We start from the raw sequence: 20,440 nt of genomic DNA on the forward strand, positions 1-20,440 counted from the left end.
GTTTCTGAGCCTACCTAGTTGGCGGGCCATAAATGAGAGAAGGGCATAGAAACATTAGAAAATGTCATCTCAAACCAGTTGATAAAGAGCTGCTAGATAAGCTATTGTCTCTTCCCGTTCCTTCCCTCGGCATTCCATGGCCTCCAGATTCTCAGCCTTCTCTAAAGCCCCATTCAGAGGCGGTGGGGCAGGCCTTGGCTAGAACCTGTTTTCGTTTAGTTCTCGGGAATCCACCTGGTAACTGCTGACAGGAAGGGATACAGAGCTGGGAAACTCTGGGGTAAGAGGGAGGAGCGTTCGTGGGGCAGCTTAAAGAGCCCAGAAGAATAAAATCCACATGGATGTCTTTTCTCCTCCCCTTCCCCTGCCTCCCAGGTCTGTGTACGAGGATCTCGTGGCCAGAGGGGTCATCATACCTGCTCAGGAGGTGCCGCCTCCGACGGTGCCCATGGACTACTCTTGGGCCAGGGTAGGTGCCACGTGTGTCCCTGACTGTGTGGGCAAGGTGCACTGGAGCTTGTGAGGTGGCCCCTTTTGACCAGCAGGTGAAATAAATGCAGGGCCCAGGAGGGCAAGGGGCGGCGTGTATCTCCCACAGCTGTGTGGCCTGACCTGGGGACGGGGGCTGGGGACGGGGGCTGGGGACAGACGATGTCCTCTAGAGCTGTTTGCATCTGCTAAGAGATTTCAGGCTACTTGTCTAAGGCGGGGGCACAGATAAAGAGCGAATTTTCTTATATACAAGAACTCTTAGAGATCAATTTAAAAAAAAAAAAATTGATAAATTATTTACTTATTTTTGGCTGCGTTGGGTCTTGTTGCTGCACGCAGGCTTTCTCTAATTGCGGCGAGCGGGGGCTACTCTTCGTTGCAGTGCGCGAGCTTCTCATTGCGGTGGCTTCTCTTGTGGAGCACAGGCTCTAGGCGCGCGGGCTTCAGTAGTTGTGGCACACGGGCTCAGTAGTTGTGGCTCGCGGGCTCTAGAGCACAGGCTTAGTAGTTGTGGCACACGGGCTTACTTGCTCTGCAGCATGTGGGATCTTCCTGGACCAGGGATCGAACCCGTGTCCCCTGCACTGACAGGTGGATTCTTAACCACTGTGCCACCAGGGAAGTCCCTAGAAAATCAATTTTTAAAAGACCAGCACCCATTAGAAAAATGGATAGGAGATGTCCTTTCAACATAAAGAGATGCTCAACTTCACTCTATAAAAAAACCAGAGTGGAAGCTGTGACACCAATTTTGCTCTACAGGTCAGCAAAGAGAAAAAAAAAAAACAGTTCTCTGATACGTTGTTTGTATGGGTGTGAGGAGGCTGCTACATTCATTCATTGGTGGCGAGAGTGGAATTGACACAGCCTTTGTGAAAGGCGGTTGGGTAATGTCAATCCAATTTAACAGCACTCCTACCTTATGGCCCGGCCGTTCCAAGTCTGGAAAGCTCCTTCAGGAAAATGCTTGCGTACACACACTTGTTCAAGAATATTTTTCTAGTTGATGGTCATCAGTGGAGGAATGGCCAACCTGTAGGATTGTCATACGAGGGGATACTCTACAGTAGTTAAAAGGAATGAACTAGATCTACGTATGTGCTGACATGTGTAGAGCTCAGATTCATTGAGTGACCAGCACATTATAGGACAGTATTTATATTATGATTATGAGAAATGTAGGCACGCAAAACACCGTTGTCTCTTCTCCACGTGTCTATGCGTGTAAATAAAAGTGGAGAAAGAAAGGTCAAGAAAGATGTCCACTAAACTAAGAAACACGAAGGCAGAAAACCAAGATGGGGTGGAGGTCAAAGGCAACATGATTTTAGCTGTTCTAGTGTGGATTTTTTAAAAGGAGGATGTATTCATGTTGCTTCTATTAAAACATAACTTAAAAGCATTTCTTAAGTTCACAAGGGATAATTGAAGAAATGGGCTTGGACAGAGTTAGCTGATGCTACTACCCCTGTTGTGCCCCAACTCTGGAAACGGAGGATTCAGGAGCTCAGTCCCCTCCCCCAGGGAAAGGACGTGTTGAGGGGATTCCCCATTTTCCCAGCCATGTGCCTCATTGTTTTGCTGGGGGACTGGTAGCTGTGTGTAGAGTATTTTAAAAATTGTCCCTTGGGATTCATTCTTCCATTTCTTAGCCAGGCGACCTGGGGCTGGTTACTCTGTTTGTGAGGTTAAAATGAACCCCTGGATTTCAACAGCTTAGCGAACTGCCTGGGCCCGCAAACGCTTGGTGGAGACCAGCAACAGTGCCCAGGCTGAGCGGGTGCCATGGCGTGACTGCTCCTATTTTCTACGCCCCACATGATCTAATAAAAGGGCTTTTGCGTTTCCTTCTTGGGAGGACTTTGAGAGCCGTTGCTTGGCCGCCAGAATTTGAGACCTGCCTGGGACACTGGTTCTGGGCACAGACAGTGGGGCTGTTGTGGGAAAATCTCTGTGGTCACCACAGCCCTGCTTGCCTCTGCCCCCATCTCTGCTCAGGAGCTGGGCTTGATCCGCAAACCTGCCTCGTTCATGACCAGCATCTGTGATGAGCGAGGCCAGGAGCTCATCTACGCGGGCATGCCCATCACTGAGGTCTTCAAGGAGGAGATGGGCATCGGCGGGGTCCTCGGCCTCCTCTGGTTCCAGAAAAGGTGAGGCGTGGAGGGCAGAAGATGGCAGGGCCCCGTGACTCAGAGTTAATTTTCTTCCCCTGACAAGGGAGTGGGAGTGGGCAGCCTTGGGGACCATGTCCAGGTCCACTCTTTATGGCCACAGATCAATTGAAAGGTCAGAGAAAAGAGATAAAGGCTGGTCCTAGGTCTTCCAAGGACAGAAAGGCCAGCCTTAACCAAGAGAAGTAGAAAGCAATGACCTCATCAGGGATCTTGTATCAGCCCCTTTCCCATGGGAACTTTTAAAGAAACGGGCCAGAGTTGAATGCAGGCCTCTTTGAGAGAAAGGTAGGGGTTAGCAAAGGAGGTCTAGAGGCGTCCAGTAGCTTAAGGAGTGCAGGCCTGCTGGAGTTGCTGAACCGGCACAGTTCAAGTACCTTGTATTGTGTCCTCTGTAAATTTGTGTCTCATCAACCTGCATGGAGAAAAAAATTGGTTTTCCCTGCAGCTCCCAAGCTTAGCCCTCCCCTGGGACTGACAGTTGGGCAAGGAGGCCGATGAGTACATGTTCACAGAGCCCTGGCTTGGAGTGGCTCTGGGCAGAAAGCCAGGTGGAAGTCTTGGTTTGTGTCCTGCCCTCACCTGAAGAGAGATGGGTCTTGGTCCTGCTTTGGACCCTTTGGGAAAAGTTCAAGGGTTGTAACACCTGAGCAGGTTTTACTGTGTGCTCTTGCGTCCCCACGGCTCCAGACTTTGGTTTTTGTTTGTTTTTTTGTTTTTTGGGATTTTTTTGGCTGCACCGCTCAGCATGTGGGATCTTGTTTTGGGGGGGGGGGGGTTTTGACTGCGCCGCACGGCTTGCGGGATCTTAGTTCCCCAACCAGGGATTGAACCCGTGCCCTCGGCAGTGAAAGCATGGAGTCCTAACCACTGGACCGCCAGGGAATTCCCCAGACTTGGTTCTTAATCATCAGCTGGGAGGTTGATCACTGTGCACTGTGAAAGGGACAGGGATCTCACCTCCTCTCTGTCTGGCATGTGGAGAGTAGTAACCACAAAAAAGGTCACATCCTGTCACAGCAACTCAGGCTGAAAACTGCCTAAAGAAGAGATTTCAAACCCTGCTTGCTAACCTCAGTTCTAAAAGCAGTATTTGATCTGGGTGACATCCAGAGCCACTCAGGAATCAGAGGGTGCTGCCTTGGAGTTGTAAGATAGTATTAGGCCTGGACTGGGAGGTCGCTGCCTTTCTTGAGTATGAGTGACTTGTTCAAGGAGACGGGAGACAGGAGGACCGTGGCCTTGTCAGCGTATCTCCTGTTCAGCCTCTTGCCTTTGTTCCAGCTCTCCTGTCCTCTCCCCTTCACTCCTTTACGCCCCCCTCCAGGTTGCCCAAGTACTCCTGCCAGTTCATTGAGATGTGCCTGATGGTGACGGCTGATCACGGGCCAGCCGTCTCTGGGGCTCACAACACCATCATCTGTGCTCGGGCCGGGAAGGACCTGGTTTCCAGCCTCACCTCGGGACTGCTCACCATCGTGAGTACCGCCATCCTGGGAGGTAAACAGCAGGGACACCGGGCTTTAGCATCATGCTGCTTCGCTGCAGCAGGGTTGTAGAGGGAGCCGTGGAGTGTGACACCCCGTGCTGGGGGCTGTTCAGGGCACGCCGGATTGGCCTGCGAAGCTGAAGGGGATTCCGACAGCTTGGGGCGACATGGGCTGGCTTCTCCTATAGGGCGACCGGTTTGGGGGTGCCCTGGATGCAGCAGCCAAGATGTTCAGCAAGGCCTTCGACAGTGGCATCATCCCCATGGAGTTTGTGAACAAGATGAAGAAGGAAGGAAAACTCATCATGGGCATTGGTCACCGAGTGAAGTCGGTAAGTTGTCGCTCTCGAGGCACTGGATCTACAGGGTGGATGAGGATGAGAGAGCACTGATCTAGTTGGGCACAGCCGGGCTCTCGGCTCCCAACATGAAAAGCTTTGTGGACAGATGCCAGCACTGAGGCAGCTGTTTTTTGTTGTTTTTTTTGTGGTACGCGGGCCTCTCACTGCTGTGGCCTCTCCCATTGCGGAGCACAGGCTCCGGACGCTCAGGCTCAGCGGCCATGGCTCACGGGCCCAGCCGCTCCGCGGCATGTGGGATCTTCCCGGACGGGGGCACGAACCCGTGTCCCCTGCATCGGCAGTCGGACTCTCAACAACTGCGCCACCAGGGAAGCCCGAGGCAGCTTTTTTTCCATGATAATACAGACTGCCCTTAAACAGTTTTTATTGTGTTCAGTTGTGGTGTGAAACTACAATGAGCTGGAAACTTGGTAACTTTAGCTTCCCAGGTGAATCTTAATAGGAGAAAGGACTAAGGTCAGGGTTAAGGGGACATATTGGTCACCTTAGGCTACATAATGCTGCAGGTTGCGGTAACAAGCAACTCCGAAAATCTCAGTGGCTCACAGCAGCAAAGGTTCGTTTCTTACTCATCCTCCATCCACTGTGGGTTGGCTACGGTGACGGCTCTGTCCTCTCCACTGAAGGAGCAGCCCCTACCCAGGAGGTGCTGGTCTCATGTCAGAAGGAAACCAGCTGTGGCAGAACCACGAGAAAGCTCTTGAAGCTTCTGTTTGGATGTTGCACAGCCCCTTTTTTTTCACTGACATTTCATCGGCCAAAGCAAGTCAGTGTGGTTAAGCCTGACACCACTGGGGCAGGAAGAGTAATAAAATCAGGGCCAGCCCGATTGGGAGAGGCCAGCGTGACTATTCTAAGTAATTAATAGAGTCTCTCACAGGGCAGGTAGTCCTCTGTGTGTCCTGTGTGAGCTGTGTTTAGAAATCAAAGGCAACGAGAGAAGGGGAGCTGCTCGGGGTCCTTGGCTCCGTAGCTCTGGAACCCTCACTCTGCTGCTCTGAGCGGGGTGTATGACTCACATTAATACAAGAGGGTCAGGCATCCCCGTGCTGGGCCAGCTCAGGGTAGATCCAGAGGCAGCTGGATGGCAAAGACTGAACCAGGGACAGTGGTTCCTTCTGAGGGATGTTGCATCTGGGCTCACAGAACTTGGCTCAGCCATCGCCACCTCCCAGGCAGACGGCACACGCACAGCGCAGGGCATCTTCCCCAGCTAGCGGCAGGCCTGTGCTGCCACGCCCAGTCTTTGGGTGCCTTCCTTCCTGGACTCCATCCTGACCTTGCGTGTCTTGGCCAAGGGAGGAGGTCCCTGTGGTATCGGGACTTGGCGGGCGCCTAACCTGTCTCACTACCCCCCCCCCCACCCCCAACAGGTGATTGCTTAGCGTGGGTCTCTGAACAGAAGGTTCATCTCCATTCATCTCAGGTCCAGACGTTTTCCTGGAATTTCAAGGATGCTTTGCTGCTCCACTGCCAACACGTGCTTGCTTAGTTAAAAACCTAGAACTTGGTTACAGCTTGACTACGTTGCCAAGCTGGTGGGCAGTATGGCTAGCGGCTAGAACCTCAGACTTCCCATTGAGGGTGGGTGCCCCAGCCCTGCTGCCTGACCCTATGGCTGACTTACCCAACATCGCCACATCTCAGGTGGTTTTGAGGCTCAAATAAGATATGAGAGGACGTCAAAAAACCTTAAGCCCCACAGCAGTGTCGTGATCTGTGCTGCATGGAATCATACATGTGGATCAAGTCCCTGAAACACACCTCCTGGATATGACACGTACAGTTGTGTCCACCTGTGTGAGACACAAGCATGAACATACCTTTTTTTTTTTCCCCCCTTTGGCCATGCCACACAGCATGCAGAATCTTAGTTCCCCAACCAGGGATCCAGGCCCCAGCAATGAAAGGGCAGAGTCCTAACCACTGGACCACCAGGGTATTCCCAGGAACATGTCTTTTAACAGCAGTGTTAGAGTGGGTTCCTCTGTAACTTTGGGTCACTTCCTAGATAAACAACCCAGACATGCGCGTGCAGATCCTCAAAGATTACGTCAGACAGCACTTCCCTGCCACACCCCTGCTTGACTACGCCCTGGAAGTAGAGAAGATTACCACCTCGAAGGTAAAAAAGAAAATGTCCCTAATGCCTGAATCAGAGTTTTGGCTGAATTTCTCGGGGAAAATGAGAGCCAGGTTACATTTTGACTGTGCAGCTAAAATTGAACCTGGTTTTCTGGAAACTTTTGTTTCTGTTGTTTAACTAAGTTGAACAGGCGTCCTAAGTGTCAACGAGGGGTTGGGTCCTTTGCTAGACATTGGGAATTAAGTAAGACTGTCTCTCCTAATCAACTGGGATGTTTTGGCGGGAGCCTTTTAAATGGTGGTCAGGAATTCGTAGTAATAGTTGTCATGGTAATAGTGGAACATTACGAGGAACAAAAATGAGTAATAATGATAAATACTTGGAATTTTTTTGCCTTCCCAGAAACCAAACCTTATCCTGAATGTAGACGGTTTAATTGGAGTTGCATTTGTAGACATGCTCAGAAACTGTGGGTCCTTCACTCGGTGAGCTTGCAGCTATATTCTTCTTCCTAATGCCTACTGATTTTTCTGGTTTCCTCCCAACTCTAAAAGCAACGCATGCTCATTAGAGAGGATTTAGGAAATATGGAGAGGTATAAAGAAGAAAAAAAGTGCCTCTACACCTACCATCCAGAACATCCCTTTTTTCTACTTTGAGTTCAAAGAGAGCTAGCTTCTCATTCCTGGGCAGAAATTGTACTTTCTTTGGGGAGGAGGGCAGTCATGTGAGCCATTGTAAAACTACAAGTGGATTGTGTGTTGCAGGGAGGAAGCTGATGAATATATTGACATCGGAGCCCTCAATGGCATCTTTGTGCTGGGGAGGAGTATGGGCTTCATTGGTGAGTTGGCAGTAAGAGTTCTGTGCGTTTGTTTTTGTGTTTTTTGTTTCTGTTTCTGTTTTTGTTTGTTTTACCCCATGGTTCAGGTATACCACTTAACCTATGTGGCCAGTTTCTGGGAGAGAGATGACACATTGTTCCGAATCCTTCCTTTCTTAAACTTCTGCCTTATCTTTATCTTTGTTCCTTTGTTCTTGGAAATGAGTTTGATCGCTAGCCCAGGAAAACAGAATGAAGTCCAATAGTTCCCTTTTACCAAGGCTGGCATCTGCCTGCGGGATGGATCGGGATGTCCTTCCCCATTTGTTTTGTATTAGTTAAGATTTCCCTTCCTTATCTCCTCCCCCTCACCAAAATTTAAAAAACTCACCAACTCTTAACAAAAAGATGCGTTTGCTTCATGTTAGGACACTATCTTGATCAGAAGAGGCTGAAGCAGGGGCTGTATCGTCACCCATGGGATGATATCTCATACGTTCTTCCGGAGCACATGAGCATGTAATGGAGCCAGGAACCCTGCCACAGTAAAGTGAAGACGAGAACGCCTCCCCCCACCCCCGGGAAATAGCCACAGACAGCTGGCACCGGAGCTTGCTTAAAGGGTGGTCCTGGAATGTAAACAGCCACCAGTGTACAGGCACCGAAGACCAACACCCACAGGCTAACACTGTTCAGTCTACACAAAGAAGCTTAATATTTTTTTTATAAGCATAGAAATAAGAACCCAGCCAATACTTGTAACATTTGCTTTGCTACCCGCTGTATTTATTATATGGAAGCATCTAAGCACTGTCAGGATAGTGTTTTTCCTCATTGTAGGGTGTTACAATGTTGCTTTCTTTTTTCCATTAGTTAAAAAAATGTTTTCCCCTTGAAGGAAGGGAATGACACTTTTAAGACCTCAAGATACTCTCCACTTAAAGGACCCCTAATATGTTGTTTTTCCTTTTCGCCCTCCTCATATAACCTGAAGAGCATCTTTTCGTATGTTGTGTGTTAAGAGTTTGTTTGGTATCCCCCTGAAATGTTCCATGTTGCAGACCAATGTCAGGGGGACATTGGATCCATTGCATCCTTAGCCATTGTTACAGAATATGTGGAGCAGTAATTTAAAATGTAAAGTCATAACATACATATGTTTAAAATGGAAGCGCCAAGCAAAAAGCTGTGAAATGTCTTGTGTCTTGACATTCTCTGTATTTATGCAACTGACTTGTCTGTTATCGACTTGTCCTCAGTTTGCATCTGTAATCCACAAAGATTCTGGGCAGCTGCCACCTCAGTCTCTCCTCTGTATTATCATAGTTTGGTTTAAATAAACTATATAGTAACAATGAAAACATACTGCTGTCTCATGTCATCCATTTCCTTTCATCTGCATTCCTTTGAAGTGTACTTTCTAATAGTTTTACTACATGTAGTTTTAAAAATGTTCATCCATCTCTTAAAAAAAAAAAGAATCAAAATACTATCTTCAAAAAACCCCCACTATCTTCTCCCGTGAATCTGTACCTTCCATTCTCAGTGAATGGGAACCAAAGCTTTACTTAGATACTCAAGCCAAAAGCCTGCCTTCACTTCTCTGGTTGCCAAGTCCTGTCGATTTACCCCTCTGATCTACCCATATCTGGTCTGATAACTTAGTGCCCTTAGTTCCACTTTTGTCCCCTTACGGTCCATTCTCCACACAGCCACCAGCGACATTTTAAAACAGGCATCTGATTGAGCCACTCCCTTGCTTAAAGCCCCAAAGTGGCTTTTATTTATCTTTTTAACAAGTATGTATGGAACAGTAACTGTGGACCAAGCACTATGTAAAACACCTGACGAGCATCTCATTTAATCCTCACAGCGGTCTTCCAATCTAGATAGTATCCCATTTTTTAGAAAGATAAATTAATTCAGAGATAATAAGTAACTTGCTCACCCGCATCCACTTAACTGGGGCTCAGTCTCGAGTCTTTTTTTTCTTTTTCAATTTTTACTCCAAGCCAAGGCCATTCTAAACTTTTAAATAAAAATCCAGTGTTGCCACCCAAGACAACACTGGGTGAGGGTCTAAGGGGGCTTTTGTTTTACAAAACGATCACGAAGAGCACGCTGCTCTCTAAGGGGATGGAAACAGCCATCCTCCCAAGGGCGTGTGGATGGGCGGCCCCCGGGGAGACTGTCATAACTGGGGAGCATTACGTTTGCACCTTACCTGAGGGGGACGCGTTAGGGCGGGTGGGGGGGCGCATGCGCAGACCCAGCGGCGGCCGGCTCCGCCCCGCGCCCACTATTTATTCCCAGAATCCCTCTGTGTCGCACCAGGACTGCCGGATCCTTCGGGGACTGCGGGGTCGGGGGCGGCGGCGTCAAGATGGCGGCGGCGGCGGTGGCGGCAGCAGCAGCGGCGGCTGCGGCTGCATCTCTGCAGGTACTAGAGATGGAGAGCATGGAGACGGCCGCCGCCGGCTCGGCGGGGCTGGCCGCCGAAGTCAGAGGCAGCGGCACGGTGGACTTCGGGCCTGGGCCTGGCTTGTCTGCGATGGAAGCGAGCGGGGGCGACCCGGGCCCGGAGGCCGAGGATTTCGAGTGCAGCTCTCACTGCTCGGAGCTGTCATGGAGGCAGAACGAGCAGCGGCGCCAGGGCCTCTTCTGCGACATTACCTTGTGCTTCGGCGGTGCGGGAGGCCGCGAGTTCCGGGCCCATCGCTCGGTGCTGGCCGCCGCCACCGAGTACTTCACGCCCCTGCTCTCGGGCCAGTTCTCCGAGTCCCGCTCGGGCCGGGTGGAGATGCGCAAGTGGAGCTCCGAGCCCGGGCCCGAACCCGACACGGTGGAAGCTGTTATCGAGTACATGTACACCGGGCGCATCCGCGTCAGCACGGGCAGTGTGCACGAGGTGCTGGAGTTGGCCGACAGGTAGGTGGCGAAGGCGGGATGTGCAGGGCGGGGGTGGGGATGCTCGCCGACCGAGGGCCGCATCCAGGGAGGGCGCAGGAGAAGGCGGGGAGGACAGTGTCCAGGGTGGGCTCGAGTGAGCCCTGACGAAGTGCATTCGTTTGATACTTATTGAGCGCCTGCTGTGTGCTGTGGGGCCGCCCCTGCGCTGGGTGCTGAGGTTGCAACCTGCCAGTCCGGCGAGGGCACCCTGTCAGACTCCAGGTGAAGGGACAAAGGCAATGAAGAAGAAGGTCCGCATGTACTAAGTACTGTGTTGACATTTAAAAAGGATGAAAGGGGGCTTCCCTGGTGGCGCAGTGGTTGAGAGTCCGCCTGCCGATGCAGGGGACACGGGTTCGTGCCCCGGTCTGGGAAGATCCCACATGCCGCGGAGCAGCTAGGCCCATGAGCCATGGCCGCTGAGCCTGCGTGTCCGGAGCCTGTGCCCCGCAACGGGAGAGGCCACAACAGTGAGAGGCCCGCGTACCGCAAAAAAAATAAATAAATAAAAATAAAATAAAAAGGATGAAAGGATAGTGATTGCGTAGAGGAAAGACCTTTCTGAGGAGGTGACATTTAAACAGACCTTTAAACGGCAACGGAGTACTGGCCATGCAAACATGGGGAATGACCATTTCTGGCAGATAGCGCAAAGGCCTTCGGGCGGGATCTCATTTGGCTTAGAGAAGAAGTAAAAAAGGAAAACTCAGTGATCTAGTGGGTGAAGGGGAGAAGGATGTGTGAAATGCGTTGGGAAAAGGAGTTTGGATTTTACTGGGTGATGGGAAGCTGGCTAAAGAAATGATCTGATTTAAATATTTTTAAAGATGATTCTGCTGCTGGGGAAGATGGCTTGTAGGGGGCCCAGATGGATGTTCCAGAGACTAGGTAGGAGGCAGGTGAATGCAGTTTGGAGGTGGGGCGGAGTCTTTGGGGGCGGTATTATGTTACACATTCGTTATTTGAACAAATACCTATTGAGTACCTATTATGCATCAGTTCAGACACTGGGTTCTAAGCTGCTGGGAATTCAGCAGTGAACAAAACAGACGAAAGTCCCTTTCCACATTGCACTTACATTGGTAGATGGACAATAAATAAAACAGCATGTTAGGTGATTGCTAGAGCTGTTTTGAAAAATGAAGGATGGTGGGGCATATAGAAAGTGCTGGTGTAAAGGAGCTGTTTTTAAAATTGGATGGATAGAGAAATCCTTGTGAAGAAGACATTTTGCAAAGAACCGGAGGAAGTGAGGTTAAGGGTGTTTCAGGTTGGGGACACAGGTGCTTGTCCTGAGATCGTGCTTGTCTGGGTGTTAGAGAATAGCAGGAGGCCAGTGTGGCTGAATCAAAGGGATGCAGGGTGAGAGGAGTAGGAGAGGCCTGAAGGTGGTAATGGGGATGGATCCGGATCCCACAGGACCTTGTCAGCCTGTGGAAGGACTTGGGCTCTTACTCTGAATGACATGGGAAGGTTTGGGCTAGAGGAATGATGCACTCTGATTTGGAGAATGCTGTTGTGTTGAGAAAAAGGATGAGGTGGTGGGGAAGGGGCTGCAAGGGCAGAAGCAGAGAGACTAGTTTAGGAGGTTGTGGCAATGGTGGTGGAGGTTTGGATTGAGGAGGGAGAAGGAAGAGTGATGAGAAATGCTTTGATTCTAGACATAATTTGAAGGCAGAGGAGATGCATTTGCTGATGGATTTGATGTGGGGGGTTAGGGAAAAGACTGCTAGTTTTCTGACCCACTGGAAAGATGGAATTCGTTCATTATTTATTAAGATGTGAAAGACTGCAGGAAAGTGTTTGGGAGGAAAATCAGGAGTTTGGTTTTTGGTCCAGGAAATGTCTAGTAGGCAGTTGTATAGAAGAGCACTGGGAGCTACAGAGTGGAAGGAAATTAGCACATAGGGGGTAATTAAAGCCTCGGGACTGGATGAAATTACTTAGGAAGAGAGTCTAGATAGAAAAGAGAAACAGTGGGACTGAGCCCTGGGGTTCTCCAGAATGGTAAAGAGGAACCAGCAGAGGAGACTGATCCCATGGAAGCCTAAAGTGTGTCAAGGAGGGAGTAGCCAATCATGTCAGCTCTGTCAACTGTAAGTGATCATTGGATTTGGTGATAATAGAGGTCCCTGATGGCACTGACAAGAGCCATTTAAGTCTGACTGTCAAGAGAACCAGAAAAATGATACACATGGACATGTGTGGAGAGGAGTCCAGGAAGGTCTTCCCCCCCACCCCCAAGACAGGAGATAGTGGAGCGTGTTTGTGTGCTGATGGAAAATGAATCTGTGGAAGAGGAGAAATTGATGTTACAGGACCAAAGTCCTTGAAACCAAGAAGGGGATGGAATCCATATTAAAAGTGGAGAAGTTGGACTGGGAAGGCAGAGTATAGGGTACAGCTGTTAGGCAGACAGATTGGATAGTGGGAGAGAATTCCCCGGCAGTCCAGTGATTTAGGACTAGGTGCTCTCACTGCCGGGGCCCGGGTTCAATCCCTGGTCGGGGAACTAAGATCCCACAAGCTGCGAGGTGTGGCCAAAACAAAAAAAAGGTAGTGGGAAAATGAAGTTTTTGCCTGACTGCTTCTGTTTTCTCAAAGCATGAGACTGGGTCATCTATTTGAGGGTGGGGTTCGGTGTGTGGATGTAGGTCTGAGAGAAGAGAGGGAGGTTTGTTGAATGCAGATGGATAGAGAAGGGTCATTGCACTCATTCAAGCCGCGTTTGCTTCTGTCATGTGAGCTTGTGTTCTTTCAGATTTACTGCTGCTTTACTGGAGAACTGGGGTGAGGAGAGGAGAGAACACCCCAGGCAGTTGACTTAACACTTTAACTTCTCTCCATATGTCAGTTGCTGAGCAGCTGCCTTGTGTTTGGTACTAAGCGCCCTGCAACCATCACATCCAACCTCACCCATCAGCTCTGAGGCAGGATTCCTTTACTACCTCCCCACCTCCCCCCATATACTCTTTCTGTTGATCACACCTACCTTGCAGGCACCTACAACCTGAAGGGATAATAGGAAGTGCCCAGCATGATGCCTGTCACATGGCGCGTGCCCAGTATACAGTAGCTATTGTTTTCATAGAGCAGTGTTTCCAAATACCTGTCCAAGGGGATACGTGTCGGCTTACCTGGAGTGCCTGCCAAAAATCGGAAGTAGGGGGCGGGGCAGCCCAGGAGTGAGTGACCCTGGCACCGACATGTTTGAGAGCCACTAGAGCTCTTACCACTCAACCTTGTCTCTGTTTTATGTCTGAGATGGTGTGTTCTCTGGAGAGGGTGAAGGGAGCCTGTCTTGAGATTCATCTTCATATCGCAGTCAGTTATTAAGCACAATAATCACAATAGCAAATGGTTACTGAAGTGAGAGAGGCCTGGACTGATGAAATCATTCCTTTTTTTTTTCCTTTTTTCGCCGTGCCAAGCGGCCTGTGGGATCTCGGTTCCCCAACCAGGGGTGGAACCCGCGCCCCCTGCAGTGGAAGCACGGAGTCTTAACCACTGGACCCCAGGGAAGTCCCGATGAAGTCGTTCTTACATTATTTAATGTTCTCAGTTCTGGGGACTTACTCTTTAGCAGTGGTCTCAAATTGGCCACCCTTGGGGCTGAATTCTGCCAGATTAATTTATGTGAGCAAACAACATCTAGTCAGCTACATGCCAAACTACTTTCTTTACTTTTGTAACGTGGGCCACCCTACGCGTTTTCTGTCGTTGTTTTATTTCCTGGCTTCTTCAGGTGTTTTCGTTTGCCTTGCCTCACCTGCTTTAATGAGAACCCAGCTCAGGACAAAATCCCTGAGCACCACCCCTGCCCGCACCCCTGGGCTACTCAAGGAGAGAGCGCTGCTGAAGAGAAGATTGAGACCTCTGACACAAAGCCTGCCCCGCCATGCCCTCGAGAGCTGACCAGACGGCCTCCCAGGAGCCACAGTTCCTGCACCATGTAGCTGATGCTAAAGAAATTCTCTTCACTGAGACCCAGCCTCACCTAAGAAGAGGCTGGTTGCTGGCAAAGGACTAGGGCAGGATGGCAGAGACAAGCTTGGATAGGGATTTGCCTTTGCCAAGGGCAAGTTAAAGTGGGAATAAAGTATGGGACTGTTGTACTTTATTGAAGGATATGTTCTGAAACACCTTACATAATCAAAAATTCTGTGTGTGTGCGTATTATACATACTTTGTGTTATATATATATATAAAATACATATATATACATATAAACCATCTAAACTATATCTAAACTATCTAACTATAAAACTATCTAATAAAATATCTAATATACATATAAACTATCTATATATACATATAAACTATCATATATATATATACATATAAACTAACTATACATATAAACTATCTAATGTATATATATAATATATATATACACATATAAACTATCTAATATATATATATACATATAAACTATCTAATATATATATAAACATATAAACTATCTAATAAACTATATCTAATATATATATACATATAAACTATCTACATATAAACTATCTAACTATAAACTATCTAATGGAAATAATTTAAAATATATCATATAAAGATGATTTTTATATATGCTTTTAAACCTACTTTTCAGCACAATCCTTTCTAATTTGGGAGGATATGCTTTTTTCAGGTGTTGTGCATGAAGTGAGATGAAGCTTACATTTCAGTTTATAACTCAGATGCTCTCAAAAGTACAGCCGCATAAAATATGCACATTTGAAAATTCTTTCTCTTTTTCTTGATTTTAGGTTCCTATTAATTCGTTTAAAAGAATTTTGTGGAGAATTTCTCAAGAAAAAACTTCATCTGTCTAATTGTGTGGCCATTCATAGTTTAGCTCACATGTATACTCTAAGCCAACTTGCTCTGAAAGCTGCGGATATGATACGGAGAAACTTCCACAAAGTAATTCAGGATGAGGAATTTTATACTTTACCTTTCCACCTCATTCGAGACTGGCTGTCAGACTTGGAGATTACAGTTGATTCTGAAGAGGTTCTGTTTGAAACAGTTTTGAAATGGGTTCAGAGAAATGCTGAAGAGAGAGAGAGATACTTTGAAGAACTTTTTAAATTGCTCAGATTGTCCCAGATGAAACCTACTTACCTTACTCGTCATGTCAAACCAGAGAGGCTGGTGGCCAATAATGAAGTTTGTGTCAAGTTAGTGGCCGACGCAGTGGAGAGGCATGCTCTTAGAGCCGAGAATATACAGTCTGGCACGTTCCAGCATCCTGCTTCTCATGTCTCATTATTACCTCGCTATGGGCAAAACATGGACGTGATCATGGTTATTGGAGGCGTGTCAGAAGGAGGGGACTATTTAAGTGAATGTGTGGGATATTTTGTCGATGAGGACAGATGGGTAAACCTACCCCATATTCATAATCACCTTGATGGACATGCTGTTGCAGTAACAGAATCCTACGTGTATGTTGCTGGGTCGATGGAACCAGGGTTTGCTAAAACTGTGGAAAGGTATAACCCAAACCTGAATACCTGGGAACACGTTTGTAGTCTGATGACAAGGAAGCATTCTTTTGGACTAACAGAAGTCAAAGGGAAGCTATACAGCATTGGAGGACATGGCAACTTCAGTCCTGGTTTTAAAGATGTGACCGTTTATAATCCCGAGCTTGATAAATGGCACAACTTGGAATCAGCACCAAAGATTCTTCGAGATGTTAAAGCACTAGCCATTGAAGACCGGTTTGTGTACATCGCTGCCCGCACTCCTGTGGACCGGGACACTGAAGATGGATTAAAGGCTGTCATCACTTGTTATGATACGGAGACTCGACAGTGGCAAGATGTGGAATCTTTGCCACTTATTGACAATTACTGCTTTTTCCAAATGTCTGTGGTCAATTCAAACTTTTATCAGACAGCCTCATGCTGTCCCAAGAGTTATTCTTTAGAAAATGAAGAGGCAGTAAGAAAAATTGCCAGCCAAGTTTCCGATGAGATCCTTGAAAGCTTACCTCCAGAAGTCCTAAGCATCGAAGGAGCAGCCATTTGCTATTACAAAGATGACGTTTTCATTATTGGAGGCTGGAAAAACAGTGACGATATTGACAAACAGTATCGGAAAGAAGCTTACCGATATTGTGCCGAGAGAAAGAGGTGGATGCTTCTTCCTCCCATGCCACAGCCTCGTTGTAGAGCCACTGCCTGCCATGTGAGAATCCCATACCGGTACTTGCATGGCACTCAGAGATATCCTATGCCTCAAAACTTAATGTGGCAGAAGGATCGGATCAGACAGATGCAAGAAATACATCGACACGCCCTAAACATGCGACGAGTGCCAAGCTCTCAGATAGAATGCTAGGTTCTCTGATATGTGCAGCTCAAAACCGTTATACCTGTTCATGAGGCTGAAGATACCCAGACTGTTACTTGAAAAAGTATGTCAGTAACTTATTTTCTACATGAACTGATTATCGCCCCATATAAAGGAGATATAGTCAAAAACTGAAGAATGGGAAGATCAATTCAATACATGGTAATTTTTGTTAGTTTGCAGTCTTTATCCATCTTTGGTTTGCGTGTGTATTAGCTGAATAAGATCTTACTAAAGATAAGTGGAAAAACCAGGTGTAGTTACTTGACTGTTCGTCTGCCAGCAAGTTTTAACTCCTTTGTCTTAGGGTCTTATGTTTTGAACATGCTTTAAGCACCAGTTATATTTGCACATTTACTTTGATAATCTTTTTCATTTTTTTCCCGAATGGTTGGTTTTGACAAGATCAGAATTTATGCATTGAGCCGTCATCTACAGGAGGTATGTGCAATAGTGAGATTGAAATTTGAAGGGAAAAGCACAATATTTCAGCAAGGTGATTTCAGAATGTTTGCATTGATACTTTTTTATATTTGTTTATCTACAAATGCTGTCTTGTTTATTTCTAGAAGAGATGATTGATAAGAACTTTGTGATTGTCTTATGCATTTTTTGAGTATTTTTCATTTCTTTAGCAACTGTGTTATAAACTTCAAGTCATCGCTCTGAGACAGTGGTAGTTGGCAAGAGTACTGATCTTTAGCTGACTGATTGAATACAGAGGAAGTCATATCTGTGAAATTTATTTCTCTAAGAAGAAGAGTATTATTAGTCTAGAGTAAGAAATCAAAGGCACCGAAAAATTTAAAAACGCTTTTTTCGGGAGTTGCAGGCTTATTTGAAGATAAATTAATGAGTGTAAATAATGCCAATGACAATCGACACAATGCCTTCCATTTTAACTTTTGCTCTGATGCATATTGTATGGAATCCTTACCACTCCTTTCTAAAAGAAACTTTTTTCAAAATGGGAAGGAAGTAACAATTTAGAGAAATGTTGCTAAAGAGAAGCCTTATTATTTCTCAGCCTGGATTATTACAATGTTTTATCCAGTTGCCCTAGACTTTCATTGGAACTTTGCCTGAGCCTAGAATACTACATTTGGGCGCATAATTATGGCTCTTAAAAACTTATCACTATGGTTATCTGTTATTTATTTTTATGCATTCTTCTGATATTCTTATCTGCGCCCAGGCTTTATGCAAATTAGCACTTAGGTTGACTTTTAGCACTCAGTTAACTAAGGGACTCCTGCTCTAACGGTTTGAAGTGTGGGTCCAGTATACTTTTCTTGTTTCTTTCAGAATGTCTCTACCTTCTTAGACATTCTGGAATACCATTCTAGAAGGTGAATTCCAAGTACAGTGATTTTTTTTTTCCCCTAGTCCATTGTAGTTAATCTTATTAGTTGGATCAAACATCAAAAGGAAAAAAAGCACAACCAGGAATTTTGGCTCTCAGTGTGCTGTGAGACTATTAATGTTTAGCCCTTGGACTCTATACTAAGAACTTAACTGAAATTTCTGAATTGGTATCCCTGCCTAGGACAAAGTTTTTCAATAATGTGTTGGAAATCTGCTTTAAAACCAGCGCAGGCCCAGCGGCCATGGCTCATGGGCACAGCCGCTCCGCGGCATGTGGGACCTTCCTGGACCGGGGCACGAACCCGTGTCCCCTGCATCGGCAGGCGGACTCTCAACCACTGTGCCACCAGGGAAGCCCTGCAAGTCTATTTCTATATGAGGATATATTATCCTACCCCACCTCTACTGTTTTCTTAATTTCCATTTATTTGTAGTTATTTTAATAAAAGCTATTTGGATTCTGAGAAGTGCTAAGTAGTTGTGAGAGGTCTATGCAAGTAAGACAGAAAAGCTCATTGAATGAAGTTCTCATTTCTCTCTGATAGACTGTGCTAGCAAACTGCCTTTTCTTGGTGCTGTTGAAATAATTTAGTAGCTCACTAAGGTGCCAGTTTCTCTCCAGAAGGGTGTAGGGTTTTTGATTGCCTTTTTTTTTTTTTTTTTTGTCTCAGAGTTGTCTTCTGAGACAGTCATTACCAAGTTATTTGTAGGGTTATCTTTTTTTCACATGATGTGGCGGAAGTCATAACTCATAAGATTTAGGTATAATCTGGTTTTGAAAACGTGATTGAAACTGTTGTTTTTTAACTCGGCAGGCAGCCGAGGCCATGGCTGGAAAGAGAGGGTAAGTCTTTCCTTCCTTGCATGACGATGTGTGCAGGGTTCCTGACTACTGGATTCCTAATTTTCATATTTGAATTCACATGTGTGATTTCACATCAGTAACTTGTGTTTCTGAAATATCCTAACTAACTTGTTAATAAGGAAAGAAACCAGATTTGCTTAAATCTGTTCAAGGCTGACATTCTGAAATTCTAAACTGGAAATAACTTCCTGCAGTATTTGGAAAGGTTCTGATTATGATGACCAGCCTAAAATGGCTCTTTGGGAAAGAAATTTCCTTTTTGATGAAAACTTAAAGATTGTGTTTGATAACTTAAGAAGTTAAAAATGCAGCTTTAAAAAGACAGCTTAATATGTATTCAAGCAAACCTTTTTTGCTTTTGTTTTTGTTTTGTAGAAGGAAAAGAGAGGAATTGATTATACCAAAAAGTAATAACTATATGAGTGAGGCTGCTTGTATCTTAGAATGGATATCCTTTAACTATACCTACCCCACCACGGTTTAAAAAAAAAAAAATCAGTGTATATATTGAGAATGTCAGTCATGAGCTTAGTGTTTAAGTAATACATCTCACTTGCAGTTGTTCGCATGATTAGTCTTGTGTATCTTGATACCCAACTTTGCTTTTGCTGTGCCAATTCAAAACTACTTTGCTAAAAAAAAAAAAAAAACCCTCAAAATTCATTGACATCAGTTTTGTCTTGATTACTTGATTTTGTATTGTATTTCTGGGACCAAAACAATTTTGGAATCTTTTTTTATGTAGGACAGAAGTGTGAAGAGATAGAAAGACAGTGTTTATGGCAGATTTCTGTTCTTCTGTATATTAAACTCCTCAGGCTGCTGGTAAGGCAGTTTCTAGGGCACACTTCTTTTCCTCTTTATGTTTCTTGCTAGTGTAGACGTGGTATGTGTAAATACTTCATTCTCTGCTTCATAATTCTCATATGAACACTATACTATTGGTAGACACATAAGCTGAATTGTATATTTTAGTTACTTGGCCTAATCGAGCATAACCAAAGGGAGGTTTTTTTGTACTTGCCTCAAACTAAGCGTATCGGCCACATTTCACGTCTTTTCCAAATATGTAGAATTGTGAAGCAAGTTCTCTGCCTACACTAGAAACATAGGGTGTGTATAGGTTGTCATTGAAGTGTAGAATATTTGGAGAAACAATTCAGTCTCTCCTTTTTTAAACTGTTAAACATTCTGTCACAGTTCATCACTCCAGTTTGTTACTTTCTTGAGAATAGTCCATTTTTGTTTTTGTTATAATGCTTACTATTATAATATGTTTTGGTCATTGGAAACAAAACAGCTCATAGTCGTGATGTAATACAATAACAATAACAGAATCGTCATTTTGCTTCAAGGAATTTAATTAGATAGCCAAATAACCACTCTTTGTTGATTACCTTTGTAGGGCTTTTGTCTTACTCTCCATGACCATTACTGGAAATGTCTGACAGTGAAGCACATACAGTAGAGCACTTGTTAAC

The 20,440-nt window shown here is 46.0% G+C and overlaps 2 protein-coding genes across 4 annotated transcripts in view; both read left to right on the forward strand.

Moving 5' to 3' along the window:
* The window catches only part of ACLY (ATP citrate lyase), a 41,977-nt gene extending 33,558 nt beyond the window's left edge, over positions 1–8,419 (forward strand). For 2 of the 3 annotated variants that reach the window (XM_082861764.1, XM_082861765.1), the window contains 8 exons: positions 376–469; positions 2,491–2,645; positions 3,994–4,144; positions 4,344–4,487; positions 6,529–6,642; positions 7,006–7,088; positions 7,371–7,447; positions 7,855–8,419. In XM_082861764.1, coding sequence (XP_082717890.1) covers positions 376–469; positions 2,491–2,645; positions 3,994–4,144; positions 4,344–4,487; positions 6,529–6,642; positions 7,006–7,088; positions 7,371–7,447; positions 7,855–7,949 — 913 coding nt within the window. In that variant the 3' untranslated portion in view covers positions 7,950–8,419. Of the gene's footprint in view, positions 1–375; positions 470–2,490; positions 2,646–3,993; positions 4,145–4,343; positions 4,488–6,528; positions 6,643–7,005; positions 7,089–7,370; positions 7,742–7,854 lie in introns of those variants that run through there. The other variant, XM_082861763.1, reaches the window with a different exon arrangement.
* A 1,384-nt stretch (positions 8,420–9,803) lies between these two features.
* KLHL11 (kelch like family member 11) lies at positions 9,804–18,283 on the forward strand. The gene is made up of 2 exons (XM_082861531.1): positions 9,804–10,354; positions 15,136–18,283. Exons 1-2 carry the CDS (start codon positions 9,810–9,812, stop codon positions 16,715–16,717), a joined length of 2,127 nt encoding a protein of 708 aa, XP_082717657.1. The 5' UTR covers positions 9,804–9,809; the 3' UTR covers positions 16,718–18,283.
* The last annotated feature ends 2,157 nt before the right edge of the window (positions 18,284–20,440 follow it).

Source organism: Leucopleurus acutus (genome assembly GCF_964270905.1).
Source record: "Leucopleurus acutus genome assembly, chromosome: 19".
Classification (NCBI taxonomy): Eukaryota; Metazoa; Chordata; class Mammalia; order Artiodactyla; family Delphinidae; genus Leucopleurus; species Leucopleurus acutus.

Coding starts and splice junctions, on each gene's coding strand:
- KLHL11 (XM_082861531.1), top strand. CDS start 9,810: ATGGCGGCGGCGGCGGTGGCGGCAGCAGCAGCGGCGGCTGCGGCTGCA. Junction 10,355..15,135: donor GTGCTGGAGTTGGCCGACAG/GTAGGTGGCGAA, acceptor TCTTGATTTTAG/GTTCCTATTAATTCGTTTAA.